We start from the raw sequence: 21154 nt of genomic DNA, 5'->3' as shown, positions 1-21154 counted from the left end.
AGTTCATTAGTTAATGTGTTACATATTTGATCTAAGTTAAATAATATTACTTCGCATTTACACTGAAGTAACCTCACTTGTTTTATTCCTGTTCAGACATCAACATTTTCATCTCTGGAAATGAAGACACTGTGCATGCACTAGTTTAAAACTCTCTGACCCAACAAAATTTTACTGCTCCACATACGAATCTTTGTAGGTGATAATGGCGTGACAACCGAAAACTGGTTCGCGTAACAAATAATAAATATTGTAGACTATTACACCTATGTTGTGTAAGTTTCAGTCATAATATAAAATTTTATTTACTAAGAAAAAAAGCTATAGTTCCTAGAAATGATTACCTAAATAGTCACGACTGGCATTGGTTGCAACACTAGTTGCTTGCAGTTGACGTCATATTGTGCTGCAACGTGGCAGTAGCATGCAGTATCCTCTTAACGAAGAAGTAACTGTGAGCAAAAGGGAGTATCTCCGATCAAAAATTTCTGAAAACACTGTCAACCTCTCAGTTCTTCGACGTATTTGCATTTAGCCTGCATTATTGCACGGTCAGACACGCGCGCAAGGCTACCTAGGACTCAAAGTCTATAGCAAAGTCCCTTCAAAAAGTGCGGCGGTGAATGATTTTCTAGACGTAGTAGCTATGCTGCTCGTGCCGATCCTGCAGATGTGAATTTATATGTCAGAACTGTTCCAGTTCCTGCAAAACGCGTTCGGTTTAGAGTGTATGGCCCGATGACCTTTGATTACAGCATTAATAGATCGTAACAGTTTTCTGGGAGTAACATGTAGAGATATGAGTAGTAACGACCACATTGGCTCAGCTCTAGGTAAAACAAACGAAGGGTAACAGCAGTTTGTCTACAGAAGAGATTGCTTAGAAACACCTCTCGAGAGCGCTGATAAAGTTAGGCAAATAAAAGTTCACACAGAGACTTTGAAGCACTCTTCTCATGCTGCTTGTGTGAATGGTATTGGAAGAAACAATATGTGGTCCATAAAAAGTACTTTTTGCCACGCATTTCGCAGTGATTTCCAGAGGATAGATGTAGATATCCACTCTGTGTACCTGTCAGGTTCCATTTGACGTGTGCTGATGAAATAGCTCCATATTTAACGTTAATATACAACCGCTCGCTCGACGAAAGATTCGTACCAAAGGAATGAAAAGTATAATAGGTCACATGAATCCCCAAGAAAGGAAATAAAAGCGGTCTGCAGAGTGACAGACACTTATCACTGACATCAATCTGCAGTACGATTTTGGAACAAAATACTGTGTAACATCAATATGAAATATCTCGAAGCCAACGGTCTAATGACACGTAGAACGGATCCAGAAAATATCGTTCTAGTAAAATCCAACTGGTGCTTTAGTTACACGAAGCAGTAATGAATGCTATCGACAGGGGATCTCAGGTTGATTCCACATTTCTAGTTTTCGGGAAGGCTTTCGCTATCGTTCCTCGTAAGTGGCTCCTACTCGAATTGCGCGCCTATGGAGTAAAGTCTCAACTGTACGGCTGTATTCATTACCTCCGGTCACAAAGGTCAGAGTTCGTAGAAACTGAAGATGAAACAGTAATGCCGTCTTGTGTTCCACAAGGAAGCGTTGTAGGCCCTCTGCTGTTTCTAATATATATATATATATATATATATATATATATATATATATATATATATATATATATATATATATATATACTATTTAGGGGAGAATCTGAACAGCCCTCTCTTATATTGTTTGCAGATGATGCAGTCGTTTCTCATTTAGTAAAGTCATCAGAAAATCAATAAGAATCACAAAATGTTTTCGACAAGATATTTGTATAGTTCGGAAGGTGGCAATTGACCCTGAACAATAGATGCGTGAAGTCGCCTATATGAGTACTAAAAATTTAAATTGGAATCATCACACAGAAAATGTTTTGGCAAGGGGAACCAAAGACAACATTTTACTGGCAGAACACTTAAAGACGACGGAACACTGTGCTTACCCGTGTACTCATGGAGTACCGCTACGCGGTAAAGGACCCTTAGCAGATGGGATTGACGGACAACGTCGATCAAGCTAAAAGAAGGGCAGTTCGTTTCGTATTATCGAAGTAGGGTAGAGAGTATCGCCGATATGATGTGTGAGCCGGGTCAGCAATCATTAAAAGAAGACGCTTTTCTTTGCAGCGAGATCTTTTCACGAGAATTCAACCACCAACTTTCTCTTCCGAATGCGAACACATTTTGTTGACTCCTATTTACACAGAGAAACTACCATCGTACTAAAATAGGAGGAATCGCAGCTCGCTCTGGAAGATTTAGGTGTTCATTTTCCCTACGTACCATTCGACAGTGGAGCGGTCGTGATATAGTCTGAAAGTAATTCTGTGTAGCCTCTGCCAAGCACTTGGACGTGAACTGCAGAGTATTCGTATGGTGTAGATATGAGTAGAGACCAATGCGCGAAAATTCAGATACAGTTACATGTGAATATCTGCAGGGCTCACACTGTTGCTATAGACAAATTGAGCAAACGGAGAGTGTGTACGCACTTGCGTTCACATTTCAATCCAGTTATGTAACACGTGGCGTCGGCAAAGCAAAACGAATTAACTAATCAAATTGGGACTTTCCGACCAACATTACTACAGACGCCAAAATACATGTTACAACGAAGACATTCTGAAAAGGTGATAAAATGCCGAACCTTAAGACACGTGAAGCATAAGCGCATGTCGAATTCGCGTTCTGACTTCAGCTTTTTGGTGGACTCCGTTGTTGTACAGCGTGCACTCACCCCTGGAAGCTACTGCGTTGTTGTTTCGCGTGCGAAAAAAAAAAACGAGGGACAGTTCTTTCGCATGTGCCACACTTGCCCGATTTGGCAGCAGCAGAACTCTGTCTTATTCCCCAAGATTACAATAGCCTTCAAGGGGACGAGGTAGGCAGCCGTCCAAGAGATTCATTATACCGAGGCGCAGCAGCTGTATACACTTCTAAAAGACAATTTTCAAACGCTTTCCAGTTACTGTGCAGGAGAATCACTATATCCTTTGGTCTGACGTGGTGCCAATGGTCTGTTATTAGCTGGTTGATGACCTACAAGAAAGCTCTTGCTTCATTTTCAACAGTTAAGAAATGTGTGGATGAGCTCAAACGTGCCGTGTTCTCCTGAAGATAGACCACGCGAAGAACGTACCAAAACTGCAATCATGGACGAAAACTACGAGAACGCGTGCAGTACCTAAGATGTCTGCCGTGATAAGCGAAACGCTGTCCTCCCCTGCAAGTCTTCGATTCACATCTGCAGATATTAAAATTTTATAAATCACTTTAAGCCGTTCTGTTTGTCGGAGCACTAACAAAAAGGGAGGAAGAAAGATTAGGGTTTTAAGTCTCGTCGACGATGACTTCATTACACACGGAGCACAAAGTCGAATTGGGAAAGGTTGATGAAGGAAATCTGCCGCGTCCTTTTCAAAGCAACCTTAAGCCATTTATGGCAAACGTCGAAAACATAGGTCTGGATGGCAGGACGGGGATTTGAACCGCCATTCTCCTGAATGTAAGTCCAGTGTGTTACCACCACATTGCCTCGCTCTGTACGGAGCGGTAACGGCAGGCTGCGTCCGGCCTGAATTGTTTTTGTCGGCTGTCTGTCAACAATTGCTGTGACTTAGCCGCTGGATGTAAAAGGCTTCAGATGAAGGTTCATTTCTTTCTGTGCAATGACACACGTGATTTTTTTTGTTTATTTACATTTAAGTTATTGTCACGAGTAGAAATTTCGTATTCGACTTTGATATTGTATCTTAGATTATCTACTTGCCATCACAAAGATAACCAAATTTATCCAAGACTGACGCTTTCGTTGAGACGAACGGCGACGATCGACCTTCATTTCCTGTAAATATCGCATACAAACAGTGAAATTTACAGGAACTCAAAGTCAACTAATCGCGAAGTTAACACTCTATCTCACAACTACAAATGACTGATAATTACGTTTTTACGCTCAAAGATGAAGTTTTCAAAGCGTTGTCCAGTAGACAGAAGGCAACTCATGACTTGCTGTATGAGGTAACTCAACACGGTAGAGAATGGAAAAAGTCAGACTATAAGGAAAACCGCGCTAATGACGAGTCATTCCTGTAACTACACTCACGCTCATAAATTAAGGATAATGCTGATGCATGGTTAAACAACGCTCTGGTGGGCGGTTTGCGGGTTTACATCACCTCGGGTATGAGCACGAGGGGCATTTACCATGCGCTCGTCGCACGGTGGCGCTGGCGGCAGTCCCCATACGCAGAGGTGTGTTGGCGCATGCCAGAGTACGGTACAGCGAGTAAGTGTGCAGACGTTTTCAGACGTGATAATGGTGACTGTGTGTTGAAAATGGCTCAAAGAACACATATTGATGACGTTATGAGGGGTAGAATACTAGGGCGGCTGGAGGCTGGTCAAACATAGGCCCTCCGTGTGACACAGTGTGATCTCAAGATTATGGCAACGATTCCAACAGACAGGAAACGTGTCCAGGCGGTACGGTACGGGACGTCCACAGTGTACAACACCACAAGAAGACCGATATCTCACCATCAGTGCCCTCAGATGGCCACGGAGTACTGCAGGTGGCCTTGCTCGGACCCCTACCGCAGCCACACAGTCTACAGACGACTGAACAGACATGGTTTATTCGCCCGGAGACCTCCAAGGTGCATTCCACTGACACCTGGTCACAGGAGAGCCCGTAAAGCCTGGTGTCAAGAACACAGTGCATGGTCATTGGAACAGTGGTCCCAGGTATGTTCACGGACGAGTCCAGGTATAGTCTGAACAGTGATTCTCTCCGGGTTTTCATTTGGCATGAACCAGGAACCAGATACCAACCCCTTAATGTCCTTGGAAGGGACCTATATGGAGGTCGTGGTTTGATGCTGTGGGCTGGGAATTATGATTGGTATACGTACACCCCTGCATGTCTTTGACAGAGGAACTGTAACAGGTCAAGTGTATCGAGGCGTCATTTTGCACCATTATGTCCGCCTTTTCAGGGGTGCAGTGAGTCCCGCATTGCTCCTGATGGGTGATGACGCACGGCCTCACTGAGCTGCAGTCGTGGAGGAGTACCTTGAAACAGAAGATATCAGGCGATTGGAGGGGCCTGCCTGTTCTCCAGACCTAAACCCCATCGAGCACGTCTGGGATGCTCTCGGTCGACGTGCTGCTGCAGTTCTTCAAACCCCTACGACACTTCAGGAGCTCCGGCAGGCACTGGTGCAAGAATGGGAGGCTATGCCCCAGCAGCTGCTCGATCGCCTGATCCAGAGTATTCCAACCCGTTGTGCGGCCTGTGTACGTGTGCATGGTGATCATATTCCATATTGATGTCTTGGTACATGCGCAATGAACAGTGGCGTTTTGTAGCACATGTGTTTCGGGACGGTTTTTTCAGCTTATCTCCAATACCGTGGACCTACAGATCTGTGTCGTGTGTGTTCCCTATGTGCCTACGCTATTAGCGCCAGATTTGTGTACTGCCACGCTGGTTGGCACCACATCTGCAATTATCCTTAATTTATGAGGATAACAACTCTAGCGTTTACATTAAGGACTATACAAATGTCATACTGTTCTTCTGGACGCACGGATCAATCGGGAGAAAATCTCAAATATACAATGACAGCCCAAGTATTACGTTGTTAGGCTGCATCATGTTCCTCTTCAAATTTCTTCTTCACCATAAACATGTGGAATTCTCTGCTCGGATCTTCATCGGGATTTCCTGGTGTTCATGGCTAGCTGAACACAGACAAAAAACTAGTGTCGCGTTCACTTATAAAACGGAGTCATTCCCTGCTTTACTGACGAAGCTGAGTTACTGGGTGAAATCTTTCCTGGTACTATTGGTGGGACTTTGTCATTGGTTAAACAGAAATGACAGGAAGAGAAATAGTGGGAAAATATTACAAAGACGCTATTTTTCAGGTAGGCCAAAATAAAAACGTCTGGCTCAAAACCGGCGCGCCTGATCACTCTCTGGAAGTCTATGAAGTGACGTGTTGCTGTTGCAAAAAGTATAGAGGCGAAACTGGGAGAACCACAAAAGAACGGATTAAAGAGAACGAACGCCACATGCGTATAAAATAAAGTGTGACATCCTGCGGTAACGGAACATCGAGAGAACTGCGACCAGGATATAGATTTTAACGACGTACGAGTACTACACAAAGAATGAAAGATTTGTAGAGGGAAAGTTCGAAGGCGGTTAAGATTTCGAAGAACGAAAGCTACTTAAATAGAGTTGACGGATGTGGGCTTCCTCTTTGGTGGCTTCACGACATCAAGGAAGTAAAAATTGCGTTAAAGCGTGCGGGGAATTCAAGCAGTCCGCATGAAATCCACTTCTGGATGCAGTAAGACGTTCTTCAGAGAAGCGCGGGAAAGCTCTCTTCTATAAGTGAACTCGATACTGGCCTTCAGCAGTGATCCGCTAACCGACGGAACCAGAAGCTCCTGAAATAGATCCCAATAAAGGTGCCGAAACGTCGATTGTGAAGAAGAAATTTAATGAACTTTACACGGCTTAACTACATAGGAAAAAAAAAATGGTTCAAATGGCTGTGAGCACTATGGGACTTAACTTCTGAGGTCATCAGTCCCCTAGAACTTAGAACTACTTAAACCTAACTAACCTAAGGACATCACACACATCCATGCCCGAGGCAGGCGTCGAACCTGCGACTGAGCGGTCACTCGGTTCCAGACTGTAGCGCGTAGAACCGCTCGGCCACCCCGGCCGGCTAACCACCTAGAAGATTTTACATTTAGTGACAACAGTCAAGGAAGCCAGCAAACTTGTATAGCCCAAGTTGTTCCGAATTAATATGAATCAAATTTATTATTTCTTATTAGGAGAGATGGATTTGAACATGAAGAAAAACGTTCAACTCAAACCGGAATCACGCACTCCAGTTTGTCTTCCCTTCAGTTGTCCAATATCCAGTCAGCAACAATATCGTTTGAACCAAAATATAGCAGCAATGTAACAAATATAAGGTAAAATCAACAAGACACGCAAGGCACTGAAGTTGCGAGCCATCAAAAGGCTTCGATCTGCCTGGGGCCCATGTGACATTTATATATTTATACTCCCTTCACTACAGTAATTTAGGGAAGCACTGAGATATGTTGGGAGTTGCGTAAATCTGTAAGAATGCGTTACACTCATGTTCTAGATGAACTCAGTAATTGTTTTTGCTCAAGTACAGAACATCCTCTGCTGCTACTATCGGAAAAACTATACATAAACAATACGTTTCAATCAAAAGAAGCACACTTTTTCAGATTGCTTTACAGATGACAAGCTGATCACAGAGGCATATAGACAGTTGTTTTTCCCTGGCTCTATTTGGGAGCGGAACAGGAAGGGAAATTACTAGTAGTGGTGGAACGTGCCCTCAGCCACGCACCGAATGGCTTGCGGAGTATGTATGTAGATATCCTTTGCTCAACCCAAAAACTGATGCAGCTTCAGGTGAACAGTAAGGACAAAATATTTCCCCATATTATGACTTTAGACCTAACAGAGAAAGCCAAACGAAAAGTACGTATAATACTTTACAGAAATAAAAACGAAAACTTTCGCGTACATGTCGAAATAGATATGGGTAAATAAATTACATAATCCTCGTCCAATATTTCCTCGCAGATGGCTGAAATAAATCGACGGAAACCTGAGTCAGGGAGGCTCGTTGGTGTATCAATCTGCAGCTCTCAATACAAGTTGTATTTCTTAAAGGTGCTCGAGAATACAACAGAACAGCTGTTCGCTATTTAGAAACATGGAAGACTGGTCTGCAGTTTCCCGTCGACGACTAATCGTTAAAGAGTGAAGACAAGCTCAGATTGGGGAAGACTACAAAAGATGGTTGGCCGTGTACTCGTCAGTGGAACCATCCGAGCATTTGCCTTAAGTCATTTAGGGGAACGCGGAAAATGTAAAGCTGGACAGTCGGTCAGATATTTGTAACAACATCCTCCCGACTCAAGGGGTGGGTGGTGCAGGCGCTTGCGCTGTGATCAAATACGTCTGAATGGCGTAACAGACCACCTGCACGCGAAGAATCACGAATAGCAACAGATGTGGGTGCCCTGGTGCTGGAATACCAGCGCTTCACAATCGAGGCGACAGCTGGGGAAGTGAAACTCAGTCGTCGATCGAACTTCCTTCACGACATTTCGAACATGACGAAGGTTGCCACTCGCTGGGTTCAGCGACTGCTCTCTCTCTCTCTCTCTCTCTCTCTCTCTCTCTCTCTCTCTCTCTGTCTCTCTGTCTCTCAAACACACACACACACACACACACACACACACACACACACACACACGCTGCTTCTTTGGGCTATTAAATTTTGCCTAGCATCCCCCCTTTCTCCTAACATGGCTCACAGAGACTTATATCTCTTTCCTCAGACGAAGAGACCATTGCGTGGTAGGTATTTCGAAAATGACGACGAACTTATTTTGGACGTTGAACGCTCTCTCAGCATCCAGAGCGTAAAACACTACAACCAAGGTCTCTGTCAAGTCATCCATCGCTGGGAAAAAATGTGTCACACTGGAAGGTGAATACGCAGAAGAAGGACCGACTCACCCGTCAAGTTTCATGTCGGGGCTGGATTTTTTTAGAAGAGGTAATTAAATGTACGTGACTACCCTTCATGTATACAACACGAAACATGTAAAGTGAAAGACGACGCACGAGTGGCGATGAGAACGTCCCTCGTAATCTGGCAGCCAGTAAGCTGCCCTTCCGTCGCGTCGTCACGCGTGTCACACTCCCTAACACAGTGCGAGGAGCCCTTTACACAGGCCAGTCCGCTATCCATCAATATTTGACGTTTAGAATCGACGCCGTACAAAGGTCGATTCACTCTTGATGGAACGGGATGACCACAAAACATTCCACACAGCATTTCAAATGGCGGTATTTACACAGCTCTACAGTAGACTGGAACAGGTCGTCAGCGTTAAAGTATCCCAGGAAGAAACCGTCGACGTCGTCGTCATGGGGGAACGATACATCGGAAGTTCACCTCTTCTTGCGGCGCTCATTCAGCAGTGGATTTAATGCTTTCGCTTCTCCTTAGCCTTTGGCGTACAGTTCACTTTGTCTCCGTGACACTCTGAAAATCTTCACGATAATTTGGATGTTTTTCTGTGAATGTTTCTCCACAAAACGAGTCAGATATCTGACAGCGAAACTGATTTAGGTTCTGCAGCACCTCAGAAAGGAAAAAGCCTGCACTGACCATAAATAAGAAAAAAATCCTTTCTTGTTTTTATTGGTCTTATCCCGTACTGTTACTAGATTGGAATGTTAAACTGGCTTTGGCAATGTTGGTAGTGCAAGAGGGTGGCCGGATGCCCTCCCCCCCCCCCCCCCCTCCCAGTTTGGCAATACCCTGGGTACCACCCGGGCACCTCAGTTGAGCACGTTACGAATGTACCAGTCTGGAACCTCGACATGCGTTCTGCTTTCGTCTGCTCCAGCGCCTGAAGATAGGCAAACACCGCCTGACGGGTTTCGAAGGAGTTGCCTAAACCCAAGGAGTTACAGCAGCCACCGCAAATAACGTGTATGGAGGTTTCAGACAGATACACTACTGGCCATTAAAATTGTTACACCAAGAACAAATGCAGATGATAAACGGGTATTCTTTGCACAAATATATTATACTAGAACTGACATGTGATTACATTTTCACGCAATTTGGGTACATAGATCCTGACACATCACTACCCAGAACAACCATCGCTGCCATAATAACGGCCTTGATACGCCCGGGCATAGAGTCAAACACGGCTTGGATGGCGTGTACACGTACAGCTGCCCATGCAGCTTCAACACGATACCACAGTTCATCAAGAGTAGTGACTGGCGTATTGTGACGAGCCAGTTGCTCAGCCACCATTGACCAGACGTTTTCAGTTGGTGAGAGATCTGGAGAATGTGCTGGCCAGGGCAGCAATCGAACATTTTCTGTATCCAGAAAGGCCCGTACAGGACCTGCAACATGCGGTCGTGCTTTAACCTGCTGAAATGTAGGGTTTCGCAAGGATCGAAAGAAGGGCAGAGCCACGGGTCGTAACACATCTGAAATTTAACGTCCACTGTTCAAAGAGCCGTCAATTCGAACAAGAGGTGACCGAGACGTGTAACCAATGGCACCCCATACCATCACGCCGGGTGATACGCCAGTATGGAGATGGCGAATACACGCTTCCAATGTGCATTCTCCACGATGTCGCCAAACACGGATGCGACCATCATGACGCTGTAAACAGAACCTGGATTCATCCGAAAAAACGATGTTTTGCCATTCGTGCACCCAGGTCCGTCGTTAAGTACACCACCGCAAGCGCTCCTGTCTGTGATGCAGCGTCAAGAGTAACTGCAGCCAGGGTCTCCGAGCTGATAGTCCATGCTGGAGCAAACGTCGTCGAACTGTTCGTGCAGATGGTTGTTGTCTTGCAAACGTCCCCACCTGTTGACTCAGGAAGGATCGAGACGTGGCTGCACGATCCGTTACAGCCATGCGGATAAGATGCCTGTCATCTCGACTGCTAGTGATACGAGGCCGTTGGGATCCAGCACGGCGTTCCGTATTACCCTCGTGAACCCACCGATTCCATATTCTGCTAACAGTCATTGGATCTCGACCAACGCGAGCAGCAATGTCGCGATACGATAAACCACAGTCGCGATAGGCTACAATCCGACCTTTATCAAAGTCGGAAACGGTATGGTAAGCATTTATCCTCCTTACATGAGTCATCACAACAACGTTTCACCAGGCAACGCCGGTCAACTGCTGTTTGTGTATGAGAAATCGGTTGGAAACTTGCCTCAGTTCAGCACGTTGTAGGTGTCGCCACCGGCGCCAACCTTGGGTGAATGCTCTGAAAAGCTAATCATTTGCATATCACAGCATCTTCTTCCTGTCGGTTAAATTTCGCGTCTGTAGCACGTCATCTTCGTGGTGTAGCAATTTTAATGGCCAGTAGTGTACATCTGTAACGTGCGAAACTAAGCTGCGTGACTGGAAACTAAGTTTTTGCTGAACTGCGGGAGCGGTTGGAGGTCGTAAAGGAACACTTTGTCGTTCTATTTACACACATCTACATGGATACGCTGCAAATCACATTTAACTACCTGGCAGGGGTTTCATCGAACCACCTTCACAATTCTCTATTATTCCAATTGCGTACAGCGCACGGAAAGAACGAACACCTGTATCTTTCCGTACCAGCTCTTATTTGCCTTATTTTATCATGATGATCGTTTCTCCCTGTGCTGGTCGGCGTCAACAATATACTCTCGCATTCGAAAGATAAAGTTGGTCATTGGAATTTCTTGAGAAGATTCCGCGGCAACGAAAAACGCCTTTGTTTTAATGATGTCCATTCCAAATCCTGTATCACTTCTGTGACGCTCTCTCCCATATTTCTCGATAATACAAGCTGTGCAGCCTTTCTTTGAACTTTTTCGATGTACTCCGTCACACTTATCTGGTAAGGATCCCATACCGCGCAGCAGTATTCTAAAAGAGGACGGACAAGCGTAGTGTAGGCAGTCTCCTTAGTAGGTCTGTTACATTTTCTAAGTGTCCTGCCAATAAAACGCAGTCTCTGGCTAGCCTTCCCCACAACATTTTCTATGTGTTCCTTCCAATTTTAGTCGTCCGTAATTGTAATTTCTAGGTATTTCGTTGAATTTACGGCCTTTAGATTTGACTTATTTATCGTGTAACCGAAGTTTAGCGCATTTCTTTTACCACTCATGTGGATCACCTCACACTTTTCGTTATTTAGCGTCAATTGCCAATTTTCGCACCATACAGATATCTTTTCAAATCGTTTTGCAATTTGTTGCGTACTTGTGATGACTTTACTAGTCAATAACCGTCATCATCATCTGCAAACAACGTAAGGCTCAGAGTGTCTGGCAAATCGTTTATATAAGTAAGGACTGCCAAAGGGGCCTATAAAACTACCTTGAGAAACGCCGGAAATCACTTCTGTTTCACTCGTTGACTTTCCGTCAATTACTATGAACTGTGACCTCTCCGACAGGAAGTCACGAATCCAGTCACGTAACTGAGACGATATTCCACCAAGTGCGCAGATTTACTACAACCCGCTTGTGTGGTACAGTGTCAAAAGCCCTCCGAAAATCAAGAAATACGGAATCAATTTGTGATCCCTTCTCAATAACACTCAGCACTTCATGCGAGTAAAGAGCTAATTGTGTTTCACAAGAACGATCTTTTCTATGTGTTGACTGTGTGTCAATAGCTGGTTTTTCTTCGCGGTAATTCATAATGTTGGAACACAATATATGTTCCAAAATCAAGCTGCATATCAACGTTAACGATATGGGCCTGTAATGTAATGGACAACTCGTACTACCTTTCTTGTATGCTGGCGTGACCTGCGCAACTTTCCAGTCTTTGGGTACGGATCTTTCGTCGAGCTAGCGGTTGTATATGATTGTTAAGTATGGAGCTAATGAATCAGCATACTCTGAAAGGAACCTAATTGTTATACATCTTCACACTGCAACCCCCCGTTCCCCCCCCCCCCCCCCCCCCCGAACACGCGATCTAGTGATGGATTAAATACATAAGCACCTGTTTTGCAAATCAAACTGCCTTTTACTGCTGCTAGTTATTTTCCATTGGAACTACTGACGGCCTTGGGAGAGCCAGTCCTGACAAAACTCTATCTGGTGAGCAAGATGTATGAGACAGGCGAAATACCCTCAGACTTCAAAAAGAATATAATAATTCCAATCCCAAAGAAAGCAGGTGTTGACAGATGTGAAAATTACCGAACAATCAGTTTAATAAGTCACAGCTGCAAAATACTAACGCGAATTCTTCACAGACGAATGGAAAAACTAGTAGAAGCCGACCTCGGGGAAGATCAGTTTGGATTCCGTAGAAATGTTGGAACACGTGAGGCAATACTGACCCTACGACTTATCTTAGAAGCTAGATTAAGGAAGGGCAAACCTACGTTTCTAGCATTTGTAAACTTAGAGAAAGCTTTTGACAATGTTGATTGGAATACTCTCTTTCAAATTCTGGAGGTAGCAGGGGTAAAATACAGGGGGCGAAAGGCTATTTACAATTTGTACAGAAACCAGATGGCAGTTATAAGAGGGAAAGGGCAGCAGTGGTTGTGAAGGGAGTGAGACAGAGTTGTACTCTCTCCCCGATGTTATTCAATCTGTATATTGAGCAAGCAGTGAAGGAAACAAAAGAAAAATTCGGAGTAGGTATTAAAATCCATGGAGAAGAAATAAAAATGTTGAGGTTCGCCGATGACATCGTAATTCTGTCAGAGACAGCAAATGACTTGGAAGAGCAGTTGAACGGAATGGTCAGTGTCTTGAAGGGAGGGTATAAGATGAACATCAACAAAAGCAAAACGAGGATTATGGAATGTAGTCGAATTAAGTCGGGTTATGCTGAGGGTATTAGATTAGGAAATGAGACACTTAAAGTAGTAAAGGAGTTTTGCTATTTGGGGAGCAAAATAACTGATGATGGTCGAAGTAGAGAGGATATAAAATGTAGACTGGCAATGGCAAGGAAAGCGTTTCTGAAGGAGAGAAATTTGTTAGCATGGAGTCTAGATTTAAGTGTCAGGAAGTCATTTCTGAAAGTATTTGTATGAAGTGTAGCCATGTATGGAAGTGAAACATGGACGATTAATAGTTTGGACAAGAAGAGAATAGAAGCTTTCGAAATGTGGTGCTACAGAAGAATGCTGAAGATTAAATGGGTAGATCACATAACTAATGAGGAAGTATTGAACAGGATTGGGGAGAAGAGAAGCTTGTGGCACTACTTGACCAGAAGAAGGGATCGGTTGGTAGGACATGTTATGAGGCATCAAGGGATCACAAATTTAGTATTGGAGGGCAGCGTGGAGGGTAAAAATCGTAGAGGGAGACCAAGAGATGAATACGCTAAACAGATTCAGAATGATGTAGGTTGCAGTGGGTACTGGGAGATGAAGAAGCTTGCACAGGATAGAGTAGCATGGAGAGCTGCATCAAACCAGTCTCAGGACTGAAGACCACAACAACAACAGTTATTTTATTTATCCCATACGCCTTTCGCCTTCTCCTGTTCTAAGGCATCATCAGTGGGATCTATAATGATACTGTTATGTTAATTATAGATTATCAAACAGTTCACTTCGCGATGTTTTGTAAAAATGTAGTTACTTACGATTTGCTGATCTGCGTTTCCTCACTATCGTTCTTCTGTCACTTCCAGCACAAAAAATAGTGGGAAAGGTGGTGAAGTGTGTGGATGGCGAAAACACAAAAATGTGAATATAGAACAGCACTAACAGTGGTAGTGCGACTGCCAGACCAGATGCGAGGAAACGCAGATCAGCAAATCGTAAGTAACTACATTTTTACAAAACATCGCGAAGTGAACTGTTTGATAATCTATAACTAACAAAACTGTATCGTTATAGATCCCACTGATGATGCCTTAGAACAGAAGGCGAAACGCGTATGGGATAAATAAAATAACTAGCAGCAGGAAAAGGCAGTTTGATTTACAAACCAAGTATTTATATGCTTGTTGCGGAGGATGGCCACACAAACAAACTTAGATAATACCCTTTGCTACCTTCTACCATGGATCACATTCAGATTCCGTCGAGTGGTTTTGAACGGTCCTTTGTGATTCCAACCTGTACACTAGAGCAAAAATTGCAGCCGTACTGCCCTCAAGAGGGGTCAGATGGCGTTCAGTCGGAATGGAGCGTCAAAGGCTTGAAGAAGAGTGCGAGAGTGTCAGCAGTCTAAAGGCTGGCAAGAACTTCTCCCTGTTGCTCATCGCACTGCGAACTGACATTTTCGACCGCGAAAGGTGTGCGAATCGACGCCTCAGGGAAGGGAGTGGTTTCACTGACGACCTTTATGCCAACCCCTGAGGCCTTTTCGCGCCGATTCTGAACTTAGGTGTGTCTGGAACGCTTCCCTCGGATACTCAGAAGAAAATCGCGTGATTTCAACGCTCGGAGTTGCGGGGGCATCAAAAGACGCGGTGAAATGTGGGTAAAAGGGGCTGTGACGACCTCCCCATCGACCACGGTGGCCTTGGGCAGAATTGTGCTGAAGTTTGGTACCAAAGTCACACCTTTACCCCAACTTAACGTCACACGAAGTTCTGAGCCACGGCCTTTTTCGCATTTGTCGGCACTTTCCTGATTCAAAAGTCTTAGAGCCGGAGGGTGACGTCGCAGGGTGCCACACTTTTGCACCGTTAGAGTGGGAGGTATTATGCACCTTCAGACTTACGTTTCGTAACGTTGGGAGTTATGGGGTTTCGAAAAAGTGATCCTTTAATTACGTTGAGCGATGTAGTTCCTTAATTTTGATACTATACAGACAAGAAGAGAATAGAGGCTTTTGAAATGTGGTGCTACTGAAGAATGCTAAAGACTATACGGGTAGTTCGAGCAACTAATGAGCTACTGAATCAAACTGGGGAAAAGCAGATTGATGGCACAACTTGTCTAAAAAAAGGAGTTGATTGTTAGGAAACATGCTGAGGCATGAACAAATAGTTAGTTTGGTAATGGAGGGAAGTGTACGGGGTAAAAAATGGTTCAAATGGCTCTGAGCACTATGGGACTCAACTGCTGTGGTCATTAGTTCCCTAGAACTTAGAACTACTTAAACCTAACTAACCTAAGGACATCACACACATCCATGCCCGAGGCAGGATTCGAACCTGCGACCGTAGCACGGTTCCGGAGTGCGCGCCTAGAATCGCGAGACCACCGCGGCCGGCTGTACGTGGTAAATATCGTACACTGAGAGTTAGGCGTTAATGCAGTAAGCAAGTTTGAATGGCTCTATGTCCAAGGAGTTATTCGGAGATGAAGAAAATGGAAAAAGGAAAGAAGAATAAGAGGAAAGGCCGCTGGACCTGATGGGATAACAGTTCGATTTTACACAGAGTACGCGAAGGAACTTGCCCCCTTCTTGCAGTGGTGTACCGTAGGTCTCTAGAAGAGCGTAGCGTTCTAAAGGATTGGAAAAGGGCACAGGTCATCCCGTTTTCAAGAAGGGACGTCGAACAGATGAGCAGAACTATATACCTATATCTCTAAAGTCGATCAGTTGTAGAACTTTGGAACGCGTATTATGTTCGAGCATAATGACTATGTTGGAGACAAGAAATCTACTCTGTAGGAATCAGCATGGGTTTCGAAAAACACGATCGTGTGAAACCCAGCTCGCGCCATTCGTCCACGAGACTCAGAGGGCCATAGACACGGGTTCCCAGGTAGTTGCCGTGTTTCTTGACTTCCGCAAGGCGTTCGATACAGTTCCCCACAGTCGTTTAATGAACAAAGTAAGAGCATACAGACTATCAGAGCAACTGTGTGATTGGATTGAGGAGTTCCTAGATAACAGAACGCAGCATGTCATTCTCAATGGAGAGAAGTCTTCCGAAGTAAGAGTGATTTCAGGTGTGCCGCAGGGGAGTGTCATAGGACCGTTGCTATTCACAGTATACATAAATGGCCTTGTGGGTAACATCGGAAGTTTACTGACGCCTTTTAGAGATGATGCTGTGATTTATCGAGAGGTTGTAACAATGGAAAATTGTACTGAAATGCAGGAGGATCTGCAGCGAATTGACGCATGGTGCAGGGAATGGCAACTGAATCTCAATGTAGAGAAGTGTAATGTGCTGCGAATACATACAAAGAAAGATCCTTCATCATTTAGCTACAAAGTAGCAGGTCAGCAACTGGAAGCAGTTAATTCCATAAATTATCTGGGAGTAGGCATTAGGAGTGTTATAAAATGGAATAATCATATAAAGTTGATCGTCAGCAGGCCGAAGTGGCCATGCGGTTCTAGGTGCTGCAGTCTGGAACCGCGAGACCGCTACGGTGGCAGGTTCGAATCTTGCCTCGGGCACGAATGTGTGTGATGTCCTTAGGTTAGGTTTAAGTAGTTCTAGGTTCTACTGGACTAGTGACCTCAGAAGTTGAGTCCCATAGTGCTCAGAGCATGAAGCACATGCCAGACAGATTCATTGGAAGAATCCTAAGGAAATGCAATCCGAAAACAAAGGAAGTAGGTTACAGTACACTTGTTGGCCCACGGAGAGCAGCGCGCTTCGTTACAGGATCATTTAGTTATCGCGAAAGCGTTACGGAGATAATAGATAAACTCCAGTGGAAGACTCTGGAGGAGAGACGCTCAGTAGCTCGGTACGGGCTTTTGCTGAAGTTTCGAGAACATACCTTCACCGAGGAGTCAAGCAGTATATTGCTCCCTCCTACGTGTATCTCGCGAAGAGACCGTGAGGATAAAATCAGAGGGTTTAGAGCCCACACAGAGGCATACCGACAGTCTTTCTTTCCACGAACAATACGAGACTGGAATAGAAGAGAGAACCGATAGAGGTACTCAAAGTACCCTCCACCACATACCGTCAGGTGGGTAGCGGAGTATGGATGTAGATGTAGATGTAGAAGATTGGGTTTAACGTCCCATCGACATAGAGGTAATGAGAAACGGAACACAACCTCGAACTGTGTCAGAGATGGGGAAGGAAATCGGTCGTGTCCTTTCACAGGAACCATCCCAGCATTTGGCTGCAGGTATAGTGACGTGGGAAGCTGCATCTAACCAGTCTTCGGACTGAAGGTCACAACAGCAACTACAGTAACAACAACAAAATTCAGATTTGTTGTATTACGGACGGTATTTCATAACCTCTCTTTCACCACTCGGTGTGACGTCCTGTTGACGCTCCGTTTCGTTACCTACGGCCTTACTGCAGAGGGAAAGCCAACTTACTTGCAGTCGGTTCCAGGAGACCTCGTCGGACCTCCACGCCATGGCTGTTCGCCTGACGGATGTGGACGTGACCGGCTGGCTGTGCGCGCCCCTGTGTAGCTGGCTCGCCGCGCGCGCTATTTCGGTAGCGGCCGCCCGTGACACACTGCGGGCGCTCGGTCGTCATCCGCTGCACGGCAGCACGACACGCCAAACAAATGACGCCAGCCGGGCAAGAGGCCGCGAGGGCGTCCACCCGGCAACCCGTCACAACACAGCGCCTCTGGCTCCTGCAGCCCTCACCACTGTATGCTCATATACAGGGCGTTACAAAAAGGTACGGCCAAACTTTCAGGAAACATTCCTCACACACAAATAAAGAAAGGATGCTATGTGGACATGTGTCCGGAAACGCTTAATTTCCACGTTAGAGCTCATTTTAGTTTGTTCTTCCACCTACACTCAATGGAGGACGTTATCATTTCGTACGGGATACTCTACCTGTGCTGCTAGAACATGTGCCTTTACAAGTACGACACAACATGCGGTTCACGCACGATGGAGCTCCTGCACATTTCAGTCGAAGTGTACGTACGCTTCTCAACAACAGATTCGGTGACCGATGGATTGGTAGAGGCGGACCAGTTCCGTGGCCTCCACGCTCTCCGGACCTCAACCCTCTTGACTTTCATTTATGGGGGTATTTGAAAGCTCTTGTCTACGCAACACCGGTACCAAATGTAGAGACTCTTCGTGCTCGTATTGTGGACGGCTGTGCTACAATACGCCATCCTCCAGGGCTGCATCAGCGCATCAGGGATTCCGTGCGACGGAGGGTGGATGCATGTATCCTCGCTAACGGAGGACATTTTGAACATTTCCTGTAACAAAGTGTTTGAAGTCACGCTGGTACGTTCTGTTGATGTGTGTTTCCATTCCATGATTAATGTGATTTGAAGAGAAGTAATAAAGTGAGCTCTAACATGGAAAGTAAGCGTTTCCGGACACATGTCCACATAACATATTTTCTTTCTTTGTGTGTGAGGAATGTTTCCTGAAAGTTTGACCCTACATTTTGTAACACCCCGTAGCGCTTCGTGCGCGCAATTTAGCAGGCAGCTAACGTCGCACAGAAGTATTGATCTGTGTTTGCGACCAAGTGTAGGTTTCGGTACGGTACTTAAGTTCAGCAACTTCCTGCTTCAGCTGACGTGGGAAGCATACTACGCTCTGATTGGCCACTGTCGTACGGCTTATGCGCCAAACTTGAATACTGTTTATTAATTAAACAAGACGTCAAATATGAATTTGCAAAAGGTTAAAAAAGTCTCTTTTCGACCGAGCGAGGTGGCGCAGTGGCTAGCACACTGGACTCGCATTCGGGTGGACAACGGTTCAATCTCGCGTCCAGCCATCCTGATTTAGGTTTTACGTGATTGCCCTAAATCGCTTCGGGCAAATGCCGGGATGGTTCTTTTGAAAGGGCACGGCCGACTTCCTTCCCCGTCCTTCCCTAATCCGATGAGAACGATGACCTCGCTGTCTGGTCTCCTCCCACAAACAAACCAACCGTCTCTTTTCGATGAATTCATTAGAACGTTCTTATTAAAATCATTTAACTAGAAAGCTAATCTCTGTCGGAACTGCCATGAAGACCCAACGGTACCGACCGGCCGCCGTGTCATCCTCATCCCACAGGCGACAGTGGAAGCTGACACGGAGGGTCACGTGATCAGCACACCGCTCTCCCGGCAGTATGTCAGATTTCGTGACCGGAGCCGCTACTTGTCAATCAACTAGCTCCTCAGTTTGCCTCACAAGGGCTGAATGCACCCCGCTTGCCAACAGCGCTCGGCAGACCAGATGGCCACCCATCCGAGAGCTAGCCCAGCCCGACTGCGCTTAGCGTCGATGATCTGACGGGAACCGGTGTTACAACTGCGGCAAAGCCATTGGCAAAATAGTTTGTCTATACACGTAGGACGTAAGCACCACTCGTGGGTTAGGCCTTGCTGTTCTGTCTGGCCGATGCTGCTTACAGGGCAGTACGAGGATGTATGACCGTGAAACGTGTGATCACCACGCCACCAATTACTCCAAGCGCTGTTGCCAGTAGATGGATTTTGATGATGCCGCTGCTTCTTTGCTGGAGCACCCCATCATATGTCCTCACAAGAACTGAACTGACCCCTTACCGCCGGTAGCTGTGACCGAGCGGTTCTAGGCCCATCAGTCGGGAACCGCGCTGCTGCTACAGTTGCAGGTTCGAATCCTGCCTCGGGCATGGATGTGTGCGATGTCCGTAGGTTAAGTTAGGTTTAAGTAGTTCTAAGTGTAGGGGACTAATGACCTCAGATGTTAATTACCATAGTGCTCAGACCCATTTGAACCATTTAACCCCACACCAGGAGACTCCGGCTGTCTCTCCCAGCGGGCCAGCGGGGTGTGAACGTGGTTACAGACTGTTCACAGCGATGACAAGGAAGAGACTTAACTCTGAAAGTCCCGATGTGTGAATGTGAATAGCACTTCTACATACCTGTTAAATACACTTTCAAAAAAGAATAAACAACGACGCGCCACGAAGAAGTTATGCAAACTGATATCCAGGCAGGTATCGACGGAAAATGTTAAACAGTAAACTTTGGCTGCCGATGGATGAAAGTGTGATACTCCAGCACAGTTTCACCGCGCAGCTGGCAAGGACAATAGACCCAGGGACATGTCGATACCAGGGCATAAACTCAGCTGGACAGTAGCTATGCCTCGTAGACAGGTGCCTGAACGATATACACAGATATTTACATCTGAGACAGGACGTGCGATTAAACTAATCGGCGTATCGCTCGATATTTGACTAGGAGCGATGCCGCTATTCGACGGTGTGAGTCGACCATGGCCGAACACAGCGTCAAGAAGGAAGTGGTCGACCTAGAGAGACGACAGAACATGAGGCCCGAGCAGTAGTCAGAGAGTCACTCAGAGCTCTGAATTCATCATCATCATCATCGATCCGATGAGCAACTGGCGCTTCACTGACCACAAGGACCATTAATAGGCGACTCACAGAAGCGGAGCTGAGTTCACGGCGCCCCTTGTGCCGGATGCCATAGACCGCTGTACACCAACAAACCCATTTTCAGTGGTATCGGGCATATTCGGCCTGTAATCTCATTCACTAAAGTAGAACTGTCTCCAGTGATGAGTCCCGCTTCGAACTGAGCCCTGATGAAGCTGCAGACACCCCGGACAGTG

The 21154-nt window shown here is 45.6% G+C and overlaps 1 protein-coding gene across 1 annotated transcript in view; it reads right to left on the bottom strand.

Annotated features, from left to right (window-relative positions):
* LOC126355847 (CD151 antigen-like) overlaps nucleotides 1–18061 on the bottom strand; it is a 110440-nt gene extending 92379 nt beyond the window's left edge. Inside the window, exon 1 of the mRNA XM_050006312.1 lies at nucleotides 17921–18061. Within this exon, the coding sequence (XP_049862269.1) occupies nucleotides 17921–17962 (42 nt within the window). The 5' untranslated portion in view covers nucleotides 17963–18061. The remainder of the gene's footprint in view (nucleotides 1–17920) is intronic.
* Between the last annotated feature and the right edge of the window lie 3093 nt (nucleotides 18062–21154).

This window comes from Schistocerca gregaria, chromosome 3 (genome assembly GCF_023897955.1).
Source record: "Schistocerca gregaria isolate iqSchGreg1 chromosome 3, iqSchGreg1.2, whole genome shotgun sequence".
Classification (NCBI taxonomy): Eukaryota; Metazoa; Arthropoda; class Insecta; order Orthoptera; family Acrididae; genus Schistocerca; species Schistocerca gregaria.
This window is presented reverse-complemented; position numbering and strand designations above follow the sequence as displayed.